The 20000-nt window shown below is 45.4% G+C and overlaps 1 protein-coding gene across 5 annotated transcripts in view; it reads right to left on the reverse strand.

Moving 5' to 3' along the window:
• The window catches only part of rad21l1 (RAD21 cohesin complex component like 1), a 19976-nt gene extending 4019 nt beyond the window's left edge, over window positions 1–15957 (reverse strand). The window contains exons 1-11 of one of the 5 annotated variants that reach the window (XM_061220620.1): window positions 15835–15957; window positions 14795–14996; window positions 13889–14018; window positions 13142–13241; window positions 8111–8217; window positions 7083–7187; window positions 4960–5064; window positions 3149–3268; window positions 2295–2524; window positions 786–879; window positions 31–182 (exon numbers count right to left, since the gene is read on the reverse strand). In XM_061220620.1, the coding sequence (XP_061076604.1) occupies window positions 31–182; window positions 786–879; window positions 2295–2524; window positions 3149–3268; window positions 4960–5064; window positions 7083–7187; window positions 8111–8217; window positions 13142–13241; window positions 13889–14018; window positions 14795–14938 (1287 nt within the window). In that variant the 5' untranslated portion in view covers window positions 14939–14996; window positions 15835–15957. Of the gene's footprint in view, window positions 1–30; window positions 183–785; window positions 880–2294; window positions 2525–3148; window positions 3269–4959; window positions 5065–7082; window positions 7188–8110; window positions 8218–13141; window positions 13242–13888; window positions 14019–14794; window positions 15264–15553; window positions 15641–15834 lie in introns of those variants that run through there. The other 4 variants (XM_061220618.1, XM_061220617.1, XM_061220621.1 and 1 more) reach the window with 4 other exon arrangements.
• Window positions 15958–20000: the final 4043 nt, after the last annotated feature.

A 20000-nucleotide genomic window follows, 5' to 3' on the forward strand; every position in this document is an offset into this window, starting at 1 on the left:
CCCCACTCCAGCCTGTGTTACTGTATTTACCTGTTCCCCGGGGGCAGCCAGGGCGGAGCTCCTGGTTCTGGGCGCGTTTCGGAGCGGGGTCTTGTGGAGGCTGAGCCCCCTGGAGCTTTGGTCCGGAGATTCCTGCAGGAGGCTACAGTCGCCCCCAAACGCCACACCGCTCCCCTCAGCATCTGCACGCGTCAAGAGACAGGAGGACACAGGGTGCACGTGGTGGAGCAGCCAGCAGGGGGCAGCGTGGTCCGCGGAACAGCACAGTGGAGGGAGAGCCATACACCTTATTCCGCTTAAAATGCTAAATGGTTAAATGGTTGGCATTTATATTGCGCCTTTATCCAAAGCGCTGTTGATGGATTGATGGATCTAATTCACCCATTCATACATACATACACACACACACACACACACACACACACACCAACGGCGATTGGCTGCCATGCAATACTGATGTTTTGGGAAAATATTTATTCAAATTCCCAAATTTAATTCCTTCGCAGACGTTTTCTTTTACCTTCAAAAGACTTATATCCGGCATCCACTTTAATGGGAGCCCCAATGCTTTTCCCTCAACATGTGCAGTACTGGCTCAGTTCACATGCTTCACCAGTATAGGTTAGCTGAAGGCGTGCTCGCCAGAGTAGTTAAATATGCATGTGGAAGTGATCCATCATCAGATTATTACTGCTGTGTATTCGTGCTGGTGTGTGTGTGTGTAACTGTCACTCCAGGGGCCTTGTTGGAAGGGCTCTGTGACGCTGACGCAGACATAAACACACTGTGTCTTTGCGGGCTCCTCATCTGCTCCGGGCCGCTCTCCTCCGCTTCCCGCTCTGCCTCCGATCGGCGCGGCAACGAGTCTCTGGGGAACAGCTGTGGAAACGAGGGCTGCTTACCCACAATGCACGGCACCGACTCCCGGGCACTCAGCCCTGTACATTCAGAATTGCTCATCAACCCAAATGATCATGCTGCTGTACACGGAGTGCCTGCTACAGGTGTGTCTGAGCGAGTCACCGGTCACAGGTGTGCATGTGCGTGTGTGCATTACCTGTTACAGGTGTGTGTGTCTGTGTATTACCCGTTAAGAGGTGTGTCTGTGTATTATCTGTTACAGGTGTGTGTATCTGTGTATTACCTGATATAGGTATGTTTGAGTGTATTATCTGTTACAGGTGTGTGTATCTGTGTATTACCTGTTACAGGTATGTTTCAGTGAGTCACCTGTAACAGATGTGGGTGTGTATTATCTGTTACAGGTGTGTGTGTGTGTGTGTATTATCTGTTACAGGTGTGTGTGTGTGTATTATCTGTTACAGGTGTGTGTGTGTGTATTATCTGTAACAGGTGTGTGTGTGTGTATTATCTGTAACTGGTGTGTGTGTATTATCTGTAACTGGTGTGTGTGTGTGTGTGTGTGTGTGTATATTATCTGTTACAGGAGTGTGTGTATTATCTGTTATAGGTGCGTGTGTATTGTCTGTAACAGGTGTGTGTGTGTATTATCTGTTACAGGTGTGTGTATTATCTGTAACAGGTGTGTGTGTATTATCTGTAACAGGTGTGTGTGTGTGTATTATCTGTTACAGGTGTGTGTATTATCAGTTGCAGGTGTGTGTATTATCTGTTACAGATGTGTGTGTGTGTGTGTATATTATCAGTTGCAGGTGAGTGTGTGTGTGTATTATCTGTTACAGGTGTGTGTATTATCTGTTACAGGTGTGTGTGTGTATTATCTGTTACAGGTGTGTGTATTATCAGTTGCAGGTGAGTGTGTGTGTGTGTATTATCTGTTACAGGTGTGTGTGTGTGTATTATCTGTTACAGGTGTGTGTATTATCAGTTGCAGGTGTGTGTATTATCTGTTACAGGTGTGTGTGTGTGTATTATCAGTTGCAGGTGTGTGTGTGTGTGTATTATCAGTTGCAGGTGAGTGTGTGTGTGTATTATCTGTTACAGGTGTGTGTATTATCAGTTGCAGGTGAGAGTGTGTGTGTGTGTGTGTATTATCTGTTACAGGTGTGTGTGTGTGTGTATTATCTGTTACAGGTGTGTGTATTATCAGTTGCAGGTGTGTGTATTATCTGTTACAGGTGTGTGTGTGTGTGTGTATTATCTGTTACAGGTGTGTGTATTATCTGTTACAGGTGTGTGTGTGTATATTATCAGTTGCAGGTGTGTGTGTGTGTATATTATCAGTTGCAGGTGTGTATATTATCAGTCACAGGTGAGTGTGTGTATTATCAGTCACAGGTGAGTGTGGATGAGTCGGGTGCGGCTCTGTGCACCTGTTTGAGGTGCAGGTGCACGGGCGGCACGCAGTAGCTGCGTAAGAGCTTGTGCACGCTCCCCATCTCCTTCCACTCCATCAGCCTGCGGGTGGGCGGAGCCATGTCCATGGGACACAGCAGGTCGGCCGTGTCTGTCAGCTGGTCTCGGATCGCCTCGTTCGACAGCTCCTTCAGCTGGTCAACCAGCAGCCTCCTCTTCCTCCTCATCCTCTTCCTCTCCGAGGAGACTGAGGAAAGGCCACAGGTGCGTTACAGGTGTGTGTGTGATGCAAGTGCGTGTGAGTGTGTGAGTGTGTGTGTGCGTGTGTGCGAGTGTGTGTGTGTGAGTGTGTGTGTGAGTGTGTGTGTGTGTGTGTGTGTGTGAGTGTGTGTGTGAGTGTGTGTGAGTGTGTGTGTGAGTGTGTGAGTGAGTGTGTGTGTGTGTGAGTGTGTGTGTGTGTGTGTGTGTGAGTGTGTGTGTGAGTGTGTGAGTGTGTGAGTGTGTGTGTGTGTGTGTGTGTGTGTGTGTGTGAGTGTGTGAGTGTGTGTGTGAGTGTGTGTGTGTGTGAGTGTGTGTGAGTGTGTGTGTGTGTGAGTGTGTGTGTGTGTGTGTGAGTGCGCGTGAGTGCGCGTGAGTGCGTGTGTGTGCGAGTGTGTGTGTGTGTGTGTGTGTGTGTGAGTGTGTGTGAGTGTGTGAGTGTGTGTGTGTGTGTGTGTGTGAGTGTGTAAGTGTGTGTGTGAGTGTGTGTGTGTGTGTGTGTGTGTGAGTGTGTGTGTGTGTGAGTGTGTGTGTGTGTGTGTGTGTGTGTGTGTGAGTGTGTGTGTGTAGCGGTAGATCGCAGCCAGAGAGGCACGAGGGGGGTTTGACTTACGTGTTTCAGAGACGGGCTCGAGGGCGAAGCCTTCCTCCTCGTTCCCCAGCAGGGTGGTCTGGTCCGGTGAGGAGGCCTTGGACTGGGGCCGCAGGGTGGGGCTGGGGCTGTCGGGATGAGCTGCAGGGGGCGTTCAACACGCCCGGTCACTGGGTTCAACACGCCGGGTCACTGGGTTCAACACGCCGGGTCACTGCGTTCAACACGCCCAGTAACTGCGTTCAACACGCCCGGTTAGGACGTAGTTCAACACACCCTGCTACTGGGTTCGACACGCCTGGTCACTGGGTTCAACACGCCCGATCAGTGCGTTCAACACGCCCGGTCACTGGGTTCAACACGCCCGATCAGTGCGTTCAACACGCCCGGTCACTGGGTTCAACACGCCCGGTCACTGGGTTCAACACGCCCGGTCACTGGGTTCAACACGCCCGGTAACTGCGTTCAACACGCCCGGTTAGGACGTAGTTCAACACACCCTGCTACTGGGTTCGACACGCCTGGTTACTGGGTTCAACACGCCCGATCAGTGCGTTCAACACACTGAACTTCAAATACTGTTGCCTATATTGGAGCGCGAAGCGTACAAAACCGTATGATGGGTAGTACAGAGCGGACAATTTCAAATGCATTGAGAGGAAATAAGGGTCATTTACTGAATACGTATTTTGTAGAAAATAGAAAATATTAACATGGAGCAAATGTGCTTTATTTAACATCAAAGAAAAAGTCAAGAAAGCTTTCCTTTGATAACAACAGGAGCACCGCTGGTCATGTATCCTTGTTTAGTTTTGCTGTACTTTTAGAAATGTTCTTCTTGATGTTTGTTGGGAATTAGATGGTCGGCCTGGAGCAGATAGTGTGGTGAAAATGAGCATTTGACTTTATTTTCTGAAATCTGTGAGGCCGAAAGAAACTTTTTCTCTTCTGCGCTTTGAAAAGAATATAAGGAATGTCCTCAAAGAGACGCCGACATTCTCACTGGAGAGCTAATCAAGGAGCACACTTCCCATGTCCACATCACTACCACACCCGATTGTCAAACCACCACCAGATTAGCACTAGCACGTCTAAACGCAAGCCTTCCACAATCACAGTGACAACAGAACACGGCAAAATGAAGTGCTTATGAATTATTTGAATAACCTTTGGCGCCTAAAACATGCGTTTCATCGTTTAGACGTGTAATGCGTCTGTAAATGCAGACTAGAAGTCACACCCCTAGGCTGCATACACGCTCCTAACCGTTAGGGGTAAAAATGACATATCTCAAGAGGGCATCGCCTTTAACCACAAACATGTGCATCGTATTGAAACACAACGCGTGTGCACCTGTCTCTTACTGCCAGTAGACGGCGCCTAATCCCCACACAAAAGTCGAGAATACTCTTTTTTTTTTTTTTTCGGTTGAATTGTTATTATCAGTTTGAATGTATATCTGTAAATATATATTTAATACACAGCTATATTCATCAGCCATTGATTCTTTATTATACACGCACACACACATGCAGACACGTACGCACACACACACGCAGACACGCGCAGACACGCACACACACGCACACACACACGCACACACACACGCACACACACACACACACGCACACACACGCACACACGCACACACAGACACGCACACACACGCACACACACACGCACACACACACACGCACACACACGCACACGCACACACACGCACAGACACGCACGCAGACACGCACACACACACACACATGCAGACACGCAGATACGCACGCAACACACACACACACACACACACACACACACACACACACACAATAGTTTACCCTGGGTGACGGCTGTCGGAGGCGGAGTTGCTGGCATCTCTTTTTCAGTGTGGTCAGATGAAAAGTTGATTGGCATCACATCTTCAGCAGAATTCGACATGAAGTCTGTTTGGGGGGGGGGGGGTGTGGGCGGAAGGTTTATTTAGTGCAAAGACTTTTTAAGACTTTAAGAGTATTCCCCACGCACAAAACAGCGGCTTTATATGCCATGGCAAAGATGCAACTTCACCGATTTGTTGGACAACAAGAGTGGAGGGCGTTAGACCGCTCCGAGAGACGGCGTCACACTCGGACACTCAGCTCTCAGAGACACAGCCTTCTCCATTTAATTTTTTATTAAAAATACAAGCCACTTCTAGACAATCCAACGCAATGTCACATCTGATGACTGTGACCATGTCTGTGTGCGGCTTTGGGGTCAGATACGGGTCAAACTTGTCGAAGTCTGATCAGGATAGCATCTGGGAGTAGCACATCATATCTGAACTTATACCCTGCAGCTGCGCTTTCTCCTGTCACCAATATTCTCCTGACATGTAACATCGTTGCAGAAAATTGCAAAACATCCTGTTGTAGAGCAGATCATCGGCTAGGGGAAATGCCATCTTAGTGTAACTGCACAGAATCAGATCTGCAAATCATCGCAGATAAAGAGTCGGCGGGAGATTTACTGGATAAAAATCAATCTCATTTTCAGGCTTTATCAGAAATCAGTTTAACAAGGTCATGCTAATGTTGCTAACTCGCTAATGTCTACCCCTGTGGGCAGAGTTTGGGAATAGCGCATGTAACTAAGGTAGGCCTAGTTGGTCAGATTCTGAGGAGAGGCACTGCCATCATACCACCTTAACTGTTTAAGAAAGAGTCGAGAACAAGCTTCCAAGAGCCTCTGGGCAAAAGCGTAAATTGTGGTGGTGAATGCGATGGGAAGCAAAAGTGGCTGCCATAAGCAGGACTGTACCTTTAGAAGCCATGCAGAGGGCCTGGCATCTAAAAAGGTATTCATGGTGCGTACATATGTGTGTGAGTGAGTTTAGGAGTGTGTACATGAGTGTGAGTCAGTTTGGGAGTGTGTACAGTACTGTGCAAAAGTTATTTGGCAGAACAGTTAAAAACTGAATCAAATCAATATTTTGTGACCACATCACTTCTCTGAGATAGCCAACGCTGTCCTGCAGTTCTATACAATCAGCAGGGAGGTTGTTCCAAGCATGTCGGAGGACTTGCCACAGTTCTTCTGCAGACGTCGGTTGGCTCCTTGCTTCTGATCTCAGACAGTTTTTATGTAAAAAGTAGTCAATTGCTTCCAGTAATATGTTACTTTTTAAATTAAATACAAAAATGTCTCTGTAAAATAAAATCTTTTGGAAAATGAATATTTGGAAATCTCAAATGTGTTCTTTTATACTAACACACACACAAAAATAAATATATATATAATAAAGTCTAGGTTGCCTAAGCCTTCTGCACAGTACTGTACGTATGTGTGCAAGTGCATATGAGTGAGTTTAGGAGTGTGTGTGTGTATGTGCATATGAGTGAGTTTAGGAGTGTGTGTGTGTGTGTGTGTGTGTGTATGTGTGTGAGTGCATATGAGTGAGTTTAGGAGTGTGTGTGTGTATGTGTGTGAGGGCATATGAGTGAGTTTAGGAGTGTGTGTGTGTATGTGTGTGAGTGCATGCAAGTGAGTTTAGGAGTGTGTGTGTATGTGTGTGAGTGCATGTGAGTGAGTTTAGGAGTGTGTGTGTGTGTGTGTGTGTGTGTGAGGGCATATGAGTGAGTTTAGGCGTGTGTGTGTGTGAATGCATGTGAGTGAGTTTAGGAGTGTGTGTGTGTGTATGTGCATGTGAGTGAGTTTAGGAGTGTGTGTGTGTATGTGTGTGAGTGCATATGAGTGAGTTTAGGAGTGTGTGTGTATGTAGGTGTGTGAGAGGGCATATGAGTGAGTTTAGGAGTGCGTGTGTGTGAATGCATGTGAGTGAGTTTAGGAGTGTGTGTGTGTATGTGCATGTGAGTGAGTTTAGGAGTGTATGTGTGTGTATATGTGTGAGTGCATATGAGTGAGTTTAGGAGTGTGTGTGTGTGTGTGTGTGTGTGTGAGGGCATTGGAAGTTGACTCCTACCCAGGAAGTCCACCCCAAGCTCCTCGTCCCCAAAGCCGTCGCCGGGATCAGCCAGAGTGGGGAAACTGATGTCAAACATGCCCCCCTGCTGGTGAGACTCCTCCCCTGCAGGGAGAGAGGGACATTCATCGATTCATTCACTGCCATTTGCTATTGTGTCAATAATTATAATTGTGGCTATTTCAGTGAGCAGCGAAAGTAGTTCATTAGTTTTTATTCTCCATATTAGATTGTGGCAAAGGCCGTAAATCCGTATCTGCGCTTTGGAAAGGCTTCAGTTGTCATGCTAATGAAGTAGACTGCGTTTGAAATTGAGATAAAGAGAGGAGGGAGAGAGAGAGAGCGAGGAGATGGAGGGCACTGATAGGGGCAGAGATAGAGAGGGGGGGGTGCTTATTCACACACACATTAGGTTCATCAGTTCAGTCTTACTGCTCTTTCAATCGTGTCTTTATTTAAGTGGCCTAATAAAAGTTGGTTTAAAGTAACGTAAAAACTCACCGTGTTCCGAACACCAAGTTAGCTCACCATGTTCCAAACAGTGAAACTTTCACGACGAATAAATAAAAGCTTGTTTTCGTATGCTTTGCGCTCCTCCAGCTTTACAGTGGTGTTTGGACCGTGGTGAGCTAACGCCATGTCGTTGTCTCTATAATAATTGGTCCAATTCACATCAATGAAAGTGTTTTAGTTTCTGGGGTAGTCAGTAAGCAAACATGATCATAAACCGCATTCCTCAGGAGAAAAACTACCATTGAACGGTTGTTTCACAGGCCACAAACCAGCTGTAATTACAGTAGTGCAGCCCAGGAACTGTAATTAATTACAGTAGTGCAGCCCAGGAGCTGTAATTAAAGCAGTGCAGCCCAGTAGCTGTAATTACAGTAGTGCAGCCCAGTAGCTGTAATTAATTACAGTAGTGCAGCCCAGGAGCTGTAATTAATTACAGCAGTGCAGCCCAGTAGCTGTAATTAAAGCAGTGCAGCACTAGTTCACCAGCGGGAGCACGGGGACGGACGGGCGGATACCAAAGTCTGACTGCAGCAGAAGGAAGCTGTTTCCCAGGTCCTCCTTCAGAGTGATGTCCTCCGTGCGGCACTGGTTCAGGGAGAAATGGTCGGCCACTCCGATGGCACTGAAAGCGGCACACGGGCGCCGCGGCAAACACAGCGACCCGTCAGTCAGTCACGCGCGCACGCGCGCCATCCCTGTCTGCTGGAAACTCACAAAGACTGATAATATCAGTCCAGCGTTCCTCAGCGGGCGCAGTCACCGCGCAGGCCGGACTGGCGACGGATCAACGCGTCGCAACTTCACTTGACGCTCACTCGAGCCCACCAGTGGGGAAAGGTGGCTTTGTCATCGGCTCTTGGGCAAGACGGACCCGGGGGCCCAGACTCCCTATGCAAAATGCTGCTTCGGCTACACAGACGTCTGGCAGTTGTGAAATAAGTACGTTAAAGGTACAATAGGTAATTTCGGACTTCCGACGGCCAAGAGAGGCCAATAGCAGCAACAAACACCTTCAACACTGTTCATCCCTCTCCCTTCTCTGTAAATGCGCTGATGTTGTAACGCCAGTGGCTGTGGCAATTAGAACCAATTTTCAACCAATGAGCTTGAATTATTGTAGTTATACAATGTTTTGGTACAGAGCGTCGGGCTGTCAACTGTATGTTTTGAAACCCGAATTTAAGGACTATAAACACCGGCAGAGGCTGAGTCAACATGTCAGTAGGGATGTGTACCGAGAGCCGGTATTCTTTGGTACCGGTTCCTAATTGGTCGGTACCAGAGTACCGCTAAAGATTCTGGACAAACGATACTGTTTTCGGTATTTTTTAAGAGTCTACCTAACCGTCGCGTAATTATGACACTGCCGCCGTCGACAGGTTATGATGCAGCGCCCCGTTGTTTTCTCTAGTAGTCAATATGTCGGCCATAAGAGCAAAGCGCTCCAAGGTATGGGCTCACTTCATCAAACTCAATGAATCCTCGGCTCAGTGCAACATATGCAAGAAAGTAGTTGCGTCAAAGGGGGGGTAACACCAGCAACATCATGAAACACTTGCAGTCTACCCATAGCATAAAGCTGAAGGAGTGCGGCGTGTTTGACTGCCTAAACAACGCATCTAAAGTTAGCAACCCGGCAGACGGTAACCACACCGTGCCCTCCTCCGTGCAGGCAGACTCCAACAGTGCTTCTTCATCAAGTCACAGTGAGTGTATGAATCATTAAAGGGGAAGTGAAATACTAGATTAAGTTGGCATAATTTACAAGATTGATCCACAATATATACATCCTTAAAGGTTTAAGACTGCCAGTAAAGCTGGATTAAAAATAATAAGTAATTAAATTACCCTTTTTTAAAACATGCGCAGCGCCATTTTATCCGAGTGTATAGCGTGACGTCACTCTGTCCAGAGCGATCTCGGCTGCTGCCAGAGAAAGTAAATATGTTGCTTTTCCTAAATGGGTCAGGAGAAGCGCCTCCCCTACACTGTTCTGTTTACATGTATGGGTCTGTTGGGTTGAACATGTAGGCAAGGGCTTTGGTCATCTCCCTAGGTTTTTATTTTATTTAATCTATTCTGAGAAGCATTTGTAATTTTAAGTTAAGCTTCTGTTCTGTTGAAGCATTATCACATTGACAGTTACCTTTAAGGCTGTTTTTTGACATACCTCGCACTGCACATGTTGACTTGCTAAGGGCTTAAAAGGCAGGTGCTGTAAGTTGTTTAATGATGTTGCTGGTGTTACCCCCCTTGTGGTAATAAAAAACGATTGAATCTTATGTAATTGAATCTCAATAAAATCCTAACGATACACATCCCTACATGTCAGTGAGCCTTTTTCAACGATAGGAAGGGACTTACAATAGTCTTCTAACGCTATTTTAACACAAAAATCTTACCTAGTGTACCTTTAACAATATAAATTTTGGTACCGCCTGTTCAGCTGCACATTAAGCACCTTCTGCCACCTCAAGTCTGCGCAGGCCCGGCTGGTGCACTGCAGTGTGTTAGGAGGCGGCGGCCGACTCTGTTTAGAGGAGATTGCACGCTTATCTGCACTCTCCCGAATCAATAGTGCGGGGTTGCTGCAGTAAACGCCGATATACACTCAGCGACCACTTTATTAGGTAGACCTGTACAGCAGCTCGATAATGCAACTATCTAATCAGTCACTTGTGTGGCAGCAACTCAATGTATGCATAGAAGCATGAATCAGAATGAAGTGGATGGGCTACAGCAGCAGAAGACCAATAGGTCCAAAAAGTCAAATGAATACCTGGTCACCGAGTGTATAATGCGATTGGACATTTCAACTTGAGAGATAAAATTCAAAGTCTGTAATGCAGTACACCATAGACTTCACATCATGGTGCTCCACAAAACCTACACAAAAATACATCGGCCCCTCATTAAAGGTCCACTGGTCACCCCTTTCTAGCTCTTTAATATCAGCCTGCTGGACACTATAAACTGAAGAGAGCCACCAATTTGCGGATGGATATGGCTGATCCAGGAAAGAATTAACATTTAAATATGGCAAATGGTAAATGGTTGCCATTTATATAGCGTCTTTATCCAAAGCGCTGTACAATTGATACTTCTCATTCACCCGTTCATACATGCACTCACACACCAACGGCGATTGGCTGCCATGCAAGGCAGCTTGTCAGGAGCATTTGGGGGTTAGGTGTCTTGCTCAGGGACACTTCGACACACTGAGGGCAGGATCGAACCGGCAACCCTCCGACTGCCAGACGACTGCTCTTACCTCTTGAGCCAATGTCGCCCCAAATAAACACAACAAAGTAGGCAGTGCTTCAAATAATAGAAAAATAAAATGGGTGTTCCTCTATACGAATAGCAAAACAAATATTTTTCTGTCGCAAGTCAAGAACTAGAAGAGTTATGAGACTGAACATGTGTAGACTGGCCATCCTTAATGAAATGGAATGAACACTACATACTCCTGAAAGCCACCCTCCTAGGACACGTCAGCGATTCTCACATAAACTCAGGGCCCTTTGGGCTGTAATACAGACATTTTAACCGTCAGTCCATCCGATCTTTCTCCCTACTGCACAGTGGGGGAGCAGTTTCAACGGTTCTAAAATGAATTAAAAAATAAGCAACAATGCAGCATTTTTCTTGTTAGAACAGCATAATTTCTGTCCAGTTGAAACAAAACTTACTTCTCATACTTTTTTAAACTCATTTTAGGATTCATCTTGTTGAGAGCATTTTTGCTTTGATTGGATTTTGGATTTTGTGGGTTTCCATGGCATCCATGCATCCCTTTTCAATCATATGAAGATGCAACCTTGAAAAAAAAAGAAAAAAAAAGAAAAGTAGAAAAGTAGAAAAGTAAACCTGGTAATAGAGCTTGCTCTAGAGGGAGAGAAGAAACACCAAAAGGAACAGGTACTGGTCTGATGAGTTGGTTAACCTCAGCGGGGGCGATAGCATTCCTTTCATCTCACGGAGAATGCAGCCAAGGTCAGAGTGTGGGCATCGTCCACAGCCGAGAGGCAGACAGAGTTTCTCCCGAACATGACCGTTTTAATTGGCTGTTAAAAATCAATCAAGTGTTCTTGGACTGCTATGGCTCATTACCACGGATGGCTGATTTGAGGATGATGAAATTAAAAACCACTGCCATACCTGGCATCACATGGGGGGGGGGGAGGGGGGCGGCTGAGAGCTCTTCATCCTGTGCATCGCACTCCCAAAGCCGCACACGGTCATGGTCACGCACGCGTTCCCCTATGTGTTCCCATTTCTCGCCCTTTCATTTTATTATTAATCTTGACTGAGCACCCATGATCTTTAGCGGCAACGCCCCCCGCCGTGAGGCGATGGCACGTTCCGGGGTGGGTAGAGTAGGTGTCCATCTCATTTGCCAAGTGTTCTCTAACCAATCAGGTGCCAGCAGGGTTCTGCGTGTGGCGATCCGTAACCAGCTGTGCAGCCGAATTTGTCAACAATATTCAGACTCGAGGGGCGACATTGACTCGGGTGGTGCAGTCGTCTGGCAGTCGGAGGGTTGCCGGTTTGATTCCGGTCTGGGTGTGTCGAAGTGTCACTCAACGAGTGAGCACCTAACCCCTAACTGCTCCTGACGAGCTGGTTGGTGCCTTGCATGGCAGCCAATCACTGTGAGTGTGTGTATGAATGGGTGAATGAGAAGCATCAATTGTACAGTGATTTGGATAAAGGCGCTATATAAATGCCCACCATTTACCATCTATATGACATAGAGGTACCTCAAAACAGGGTCCTGTGACATCACATTTCGGACGAGGTCAGACTGCAGAAAGCATTTTTTTAACTGTATAGGAACTGCAGAACATGCTTTTCTACCCGGTTCTTTAGCCTAAAATGATATAGCCTCATGAGTGTTAAAATAATGGCATGGATTTAAATGTTTCACTATAAAGTATATAGAGAGTAATTACCTGTTAAGTTATAAGCTGATGTCACACTCCACAAATAAAGCTACCTCACCCTGCACAGCAGGACTTGCTAGTGCAATCCGAATAGGGCGGCCTGTAGCGTAGTGCTGTAGCCACAATATGATCCGCACAGCCGTTGGGCCCTTGAGCAAGGCCCTCAACCCCGCATTGATCCAGGGGAGGATTGTCTCCTGCTTAGTCTCACCAACTGTACATCGCTCTGGATGAGAGCGTCTGCCAAATGCCATTAATGTAGTGTAGGGCGGCCGGTAGCGTAGTGGTTAAGGTAAATGACTGGGACACGCAAGGTCGGTGGTTCTAATCCCGGTTCAGCCACAATTTAAAAAAATAATAATAATAATCTGCACAGCAGTTGGGCCATTGAGCAAGGCCCTTAACCCTGCACTGCTCCAGGGGAGGATTGTCTCCTGCAACTGTACGTCGCTCTGGATAAGAGCGTCTGCCAAATGCCAATAATGTAATGTCATGAATACAGTCCAGCAGGAAAACAAGGTTATGAATGCTTAAACAGTGTCGCTTAAACCAAAAGGCTGATGAATGTGCTGATGAATGTGCGGTGGGAAAAAGCTGTACTTGATGTCCGGGAGCTGGGTGCTGAAATCGGCAAAGTCCTCCGCGAGAGTGATGACCTTGAAGGTGGCCTCCAGGTTGTCGCTGGGGAGATCCGTCTGACCTGGGGGGAAAGACCAGTTGTGTCAGCGGGGACGTTTCACGGTCATATATTATTATACATATTTTTTTTTTTTTGCATTCATGCAAGCGTAAAAGGATTTTATGTTTGTTTGTTTGTTTTCAACGGCATTGTTCACGTTTCTCTTGCTGGTACGACTGTTTCGCCCGCACGGTCGACTCTGAGGCTGCGGGTTAAAGCCACTGCAGCCTGGAAGGGTTCCCCTGCCCCCCCCCACACCCCACACCCCACACCCCACACCCAATCACATCTCACAAGCCTCTTCCACAAATTCGCCAAATGAGTTCAGTCCATCACCCAGTTAATTAGGCGGCTACCACAGTAATGCCACTGCAAAGATAATTCTACTTTTATATCCGTTTCTGAAAGTCAGGGACCCACTGGCGAGCTGCCTGATAGTAACGCCATTGAAAAAGGCAATTCTGCTCTAAATCAGTTTTTCTGTGCCTGACGTCTGTAAATGACTATTTATTGGTCAGCCATTATTTATTGGCTATATAGCTTTGATGCCAAGCACAAAACCCGCCATTGCGAAATTCAGTAAAAGCTAAAGCTAAAGTTCTTTCTGGCGGTAGCAACACTGGCCTTACATAAATGTGATATTTTCAAGAAATAATTATGAATATAACCTGGACGAAATGCCACTTTGATTTTGAGGACCGCATCGTTGCAGTCGGCCAGGAGGTATTTGGCTTTTCGGGAGTAGATCCGCACCACGCCCAGCAGCAGGTGACCAGACGTCCGTAGGCCGATCTTAATCTGCCAATCAAACAACGGCAAAATGACATCACAAACTCACTCCAGCCACATAGCGTAACAAAGCATGAATTGTTATTACTTTAAAGAAAAATCCATAAAAGGTGAGACCGTAAAATTTATGATATTATAATTGTAACATCATTTCTGAGATTAAAACAAGTTACATATGCGGGGTTCTACCACAGCTTTCTAAAGTAAGCAAATAAACTAAGCAACAGGTGTCCATTGTGTTTAAGCCGGAGTTTACCTCTAGATCACAGACCTGCATTCCAACTGGAATAGCTAGGCTAAATCTTAAGTGCACAGCTTTGAACATCTTCTCCAGTTGACATGCAGATCTGTGGTCTAGAGGTTTAAAACTGCGGTTTAAACTCCAGCTAAGCTCACTGCATTCCCCATGTCTCTAGTCTCTTTTTGTTTGTTTGTTTGTTTGTTTGTTTGTTTGTTTGTTTGTTTGTTTGTTTACAAAATCGTTGCCATTTTTGCTTTGTGTTAAGGCTCAATTGTGAATACTTATAAACCCCCTTGCTAGTCTAAACCATAGCTCCCCTTGACTTTCCTCACCCGGTTTCTTGAGTCTGAATTTAATGATGATTTATCATGATTTTAAAATGAAACCATGTCACCTTCCAGGAAAGAGGCTACAGATCCCAGCTGAGCACGTCACTGAGTGGGAGCATAGCGTACGGCCATGGCAACTCCCTCCATTAACTGCAGTATAAAACATATAATAATGTATTTGTATTTAAAACAACGTTGCTGCGCGGTTCGCTCACCTGTGGCGAGATCAGTTCTTGGATGGTGTTCTCCAGGTTGCACTCGAAGACGTGCGCTTTCGTTATCTTTTTCTCCCAGTGAGCCGCAAGCCAAATCTTAGCGAGCGGCCCACGCTTTGACGTGAAAAGCTTGGTGTAAAACATGCTGACCTTGGAAATTATTTTTTCTTTTAACTTCTCCCCTTATGCCTGTCCACACAATCTACAAAGGCGAAAACATAAAGAAGTTAGATTACAGAGTAGCTAGTAAACACTAGCCAATTACACGCATTAATTTCCATGAGATAACTAATATCAGCTAACTAACACGTCCATCGATTTAGACAGGTAAAGGTGGTTATTACGTTAGCCAAATCCTCCTTGCTACATTGCCTTGATTGGTCAACTACCGAGCCATCAACATCAAATTACACAGGCTTTCAGCAGCTCAAACGGAGTGGCCTGTTTTGGAATCGAAGCTGGTTGGTTTTACCAAGCACACTCGCTGGGCAGTTTGACTGCCTGTAATTAAAAAAACTAGCAAGCTAGCTAGCTAACTGTCAAATTGTGTCGTCCTGGGTGAAGTTGCTAGGTTAACCTTGAAGTTACTAGCTAACTAACATTTAGACAGGAAACTAATCAATCACAAACCCAAGTGTTGCTTTAGGTCCTAGGCATGCCTTAAGTTACTTGAAATATACTTTCATGGAATTATCCAACTATTTGTTGTTGTTTGTAGTTAAAAAATAAACAATAACAATAACAAGACGTTAACAGCACCTTCACGACAGTAGCAGCAACATTGGCACTGAGTGAAAGGTGAGAGTCTCGGTTTGCCAAGTTAATTTACAAGTTGGCTAATTCGCTACTAACTTAGCAAGCTAGCTAACGTTACAAATAGTTTAATCTGCTCTTGTAGCTAATTTAAGACTATTCTGTCTTTTTTCGACTTAGGATATGGATATACAGGTCAAGTTTATGGATATTTTAAAACGGAGTGAATCAATTATTAAAATAAATTAATAGTACTAATATAGAAAACAATAATTAACTATAATTACCCCCCTTTGGACCACTTTCTTAATTTCGCCATATAGCTAATTTGGCGCTCGAGAGGCGAGCATGAGCGCGGAGTCGGGCGCCCTTGAGCTCGCGCAACCCGCCATTGCAGGGCACGCTTTTCCGCCCAAATGCCAGGTAAGGCCGCCGCTCAGTTCTGCGGGCCTCGGCCATGTGAAGTTCCCTGATACGTAGGCGACATTGAATCAATAGTGAATAACATTGGCCTATTTATGAGAAAACGTGTTACACTAACGAACAAGTCGTGGGGCCTACGTAGGTGATTTTTCTTTCTTTTCTTTTTTTTGAATAAATTTACTTCCCACATGAAATGACGACAACAGAATCATTATATTTTCCACTGCCATCTGAAGTGCCTCTTGGCTCCCCTCATCCTTGAGCACTATTCATAAATTAGGCTGTAGCCTAAGATGTATGGTTTCATATGGAGGGGTAGCTGTATGAATCTCTGATGAGTATTATCGGTCCATGTTGGCATTAGTTACTTTAGTGCTTTTTATGCTGTTTCTCTTTCACTCGTTTTGGCTGCCACTCGCTCGCAGAACTGAGATGAAGAATGAGCGCATTTATGTTCACTGTCATTACAAGGCGTTCTGGTTAAGAGCCTCGCTAAATTAATCTTAATTCATTGTAGCTACTGCTCGCGCAGTTTGGTTTAGATAATTACGATTTCAGCAGTAAATCATAGGCCACCTTATTAATAAATTATAGCTTTATTATATCATAGCGTGTCGGATTTCAACGCTCTCGGGCTCCGTGGTCTGGAGCTCAGTCTGTACTGTGCCTGTGGCGAGTGCAGCCAACAGCTCCGTGCGGTGATGCAGAATCGCCTGGAGCGTCACAGAGGGAGGGAGGGCCCGGCCTCTGCTCAGCTGCCCGCGGAAGTAACAGCAGCAGACAGAGGCCTGCAGGAGAACAGCGCTCTCCTGCTGAGGACTGTTTTCAGATATGATGATAACTCTATAGCCTACACATTTTTTTCCTTTAAGGAGTGCACTCGTAGTCACACAGACACACACACACACACTTTTCTCTCCGCCAGCTCTTGTCCGCCCACTCTCTCCGTAATCAGACGTTCCGTCCACGGCTTGCTGCATTGTGTTTTGGGCGTAAATTGGGATGGGGTTACTTGGGGTCCTTCTGGTTCCGTTATGTTCTCATCTCATACACTGTTCTTCATTTCTTAGATTGGCTTGTTACGGATGTAGTAAATATTTCAAATTTGTACTTCTCGGTTAACATAGTTAACTTGCACTCATGGCTCAGTGATGTTGCATCTTTACTTCATAGTCTGGAGATTTGTTGATTGTTTTATTATATTTTGCAATGTTTTTAATACAATTCAGCTACATATATTAGCTGATAGACTGATTGGTCTGAGAGTGAATCCCAAATGACTGATTTTCGCTTATAAAGGGCAGCTAGCCAAGCATTAAAGTATGGTTCATGAGCTGTAGTCAACTCGTGTTTTATTTCCTGTTCTCAACACTGACACACAGATAACAACCGTGCGTGAACCGTGGTGACCGTTCGATATTCTTAAACCATTTACAAATGGGTATGACTTTTTAAAGGTTAACATAAAAAAACGCAGAGATACGGTGCTTAATCTTTGGAGTGGCATCTCAGACATCCCAGACATGTTTTTAAAGTTAAACCCGTGGAAATGGTGACAGAGTGTAAATAATTGGAAGTTGGCCTTCACGATAAGCTGTGGAAGTGTGCACACAATCCAAGTTTAGTAAACCGTAACAACATTTGCATTTCATCAGGAGGCTTAACTGAAGTTTAACAGGCAGCGTTTTACAAATCTGTACTCGAAACCATTGCAATACCCTGTCCTTTATTTGTTCTTTTTCTCACTACTGGGAGTTTTTACCTCACTTGTTTGCTTGTTGGTGGTTCAAGCCTATTCTTTTTGCTACATATGCTTTCCTTCTGTTTCTCTGTACAGCATGTTTGTGAATGTTCTCTGTAAAAAGAGATACACAAAATAAAGTTGAAAATTGAATTGAATTCATAAGGCAGAGATTTTACAATGGACAGCACAAAACGCAACAGGATCTTGTCTTGTTTGCGTGCGTATGAGCAAGAGGCACATCCTGATTCAGTGCCTTATAGACTTGTTTCTCCAGAACTGAGTGGAAACGCATCCTAAATGAGAATCTGTCTAGCTGTAGTTCAAAGAGGGACAGTAGACAATTACTGCCTGTGCGCTTTGACCCATACCTATACATACACTCAGTGAGCACTTTATTAGGTAATTATTAGACTTATTTTTTAGACATATTAAACCTTCTGCTGCTGTAGTCTATCCACTTAGCGGTTTGATGCTCTTCTGCATACCACTGTTGTAATGTGTGGATATTTGCATTACTGTCACCTTCCTGTCAGCTTTGACCAGTCTGGCCATTCTCTGATTAACTAGGTGTTTTCACCCGCAGAACTACTGCTCACTGGATGGTTTTTGTGCCATTCTCTGCAAACTCTGAGACTGCTGTGCATGACAATCCCAGATCAGTAGTTTCTGAGATACTCAACTGGCACCAACAATCGTTCCACGGTCAAAGTCACTTGGATCACATTTCTTCCCCATTCTGACATTTGGTATTAAAGATAGCTGAACCGCTTGACCACATCTGCATTCTTTTATGCATCCAGTTGCTGCCACATGATTGAGTGATGAAATATTTGCATTAACAAGCTGGTGTACAGGTCTCCCTAATTAAGTGGTCGCCGAGTGGATATGATTTCTTTTGAAATACTTTGATAATGTTGAAGTTGTGCTCTCCAAATAGGCTACTGCACTGTTTAGAGTGTGGGGGTTTTGCTAACAAAGACGTCCTCTGAACAGGTGAGGTGTTTTTTTTGTTGGGTTTTTTGCTTTTTTCAGTTGATTCAGGAAGTCGTGAAGTAATAACTTCTACTAGTCAGCACTAGTAAATGGTGCCGATTAGCAGTACCTTCTGTAAAAAAAAGGATAGACATTACATGCTATGTTCTGCTGGCTATCGCTTTATCAATGTTTTATCAACAAATTTGACTACTGTACTCATGTTCTATATAGGTTCAATATAGTGAACCATATTTCTAAAAGTGTACCAAACATATCAACCCTGTTTCCGATTCATCTTACTGGCTCACGCAAGTAAGGACTGGCACCTGTTGCAAAAAACGTTCACTTTTTAACTTGCGCTTCAGGTGTCTTTCACAGTTGAATCGAGGAACGGGTGTAATCACAGTAACCGCATTTGCATACTGTAATTGGCTGCCAGGCATCTCCAGAAGCGGCGTCGGTGCAGATGTGTGCGCGGCGTTGAGAAGCCTGCTGTGTGCGGCAGGGGCGATCAGCCTAATTAATCTGCCCCCCCACCCCTCACTCAGGACTCCTCTGCCGCTGGAAACGCATGTTCCCGCTGTCCTAACGAAAGCAATTTCAACGCTGCCAGTCTCAGCCTGCCCATCGCCACGGCAATCCGCCCGGCTGTCACGCGTGTTGACTGATTGGCTGGATTACCTCCTCGGCCTGTCTCGCCGGAGCTCTCAACCACATCACTAACAGCAGAGTGGTCGGTGCTGGAGGTGATGACACTAATTGGGTCAAAGGGCTCGCTCAGCAGAAGGCCACTGGAGTGAAGAGCAGGCACAAGATTGGAGAACAAGACCGGGCATGATCTCCGTACACGGGCTGGATGGCATCTGCCCTCCCGCTAAGAAGTAACGGTAGAGGGAAAATTAGCAAGTTTGTACTCCGTATTGTGCAAGAGGTTGCAAACACTGTCCCCACCATGCTGAAGACCGACCAGTGGTGGAAATGAAGTGTCTGCACAACCATGGCAAAATACTTAGTCAATGCAGTTCACTAGTACAATCATGTGTTGCATGTTTAATCGCAAAACATTACGTTTTAGCTATGGCATTAGCCTTCATGAGCCTGTTGAGCGTGTCATTTTGAGGCTGCTTTTCTGTTGTCGGAGCACAGCTCTGAACAGGTACTGATGTGAATTTATCATTGAATGCACAAAAAAAAAAGACTGGTTTTGCCCGCAGCTATTTATGAAGTTGAGCATGCACCTGACTGAACAAGATTATTTGGAAACTTGGATTTGTCTAACTATTTGTCTCGGTACAATGAAACGGCTTCATT

The sequence above is a fragment of the Conger conger genome, chromosome 14 (genome assembly GCF_963514075.1).
Source record: "Conger conger chromosome 14, fConCon1.1, whole genome shotgun sequence".
Lineage (NCBI taxonomy): Eukaryota > Metazoa > Chordata > Actinopteri > Anguilliformes > Congridae > Conger > Conger conger.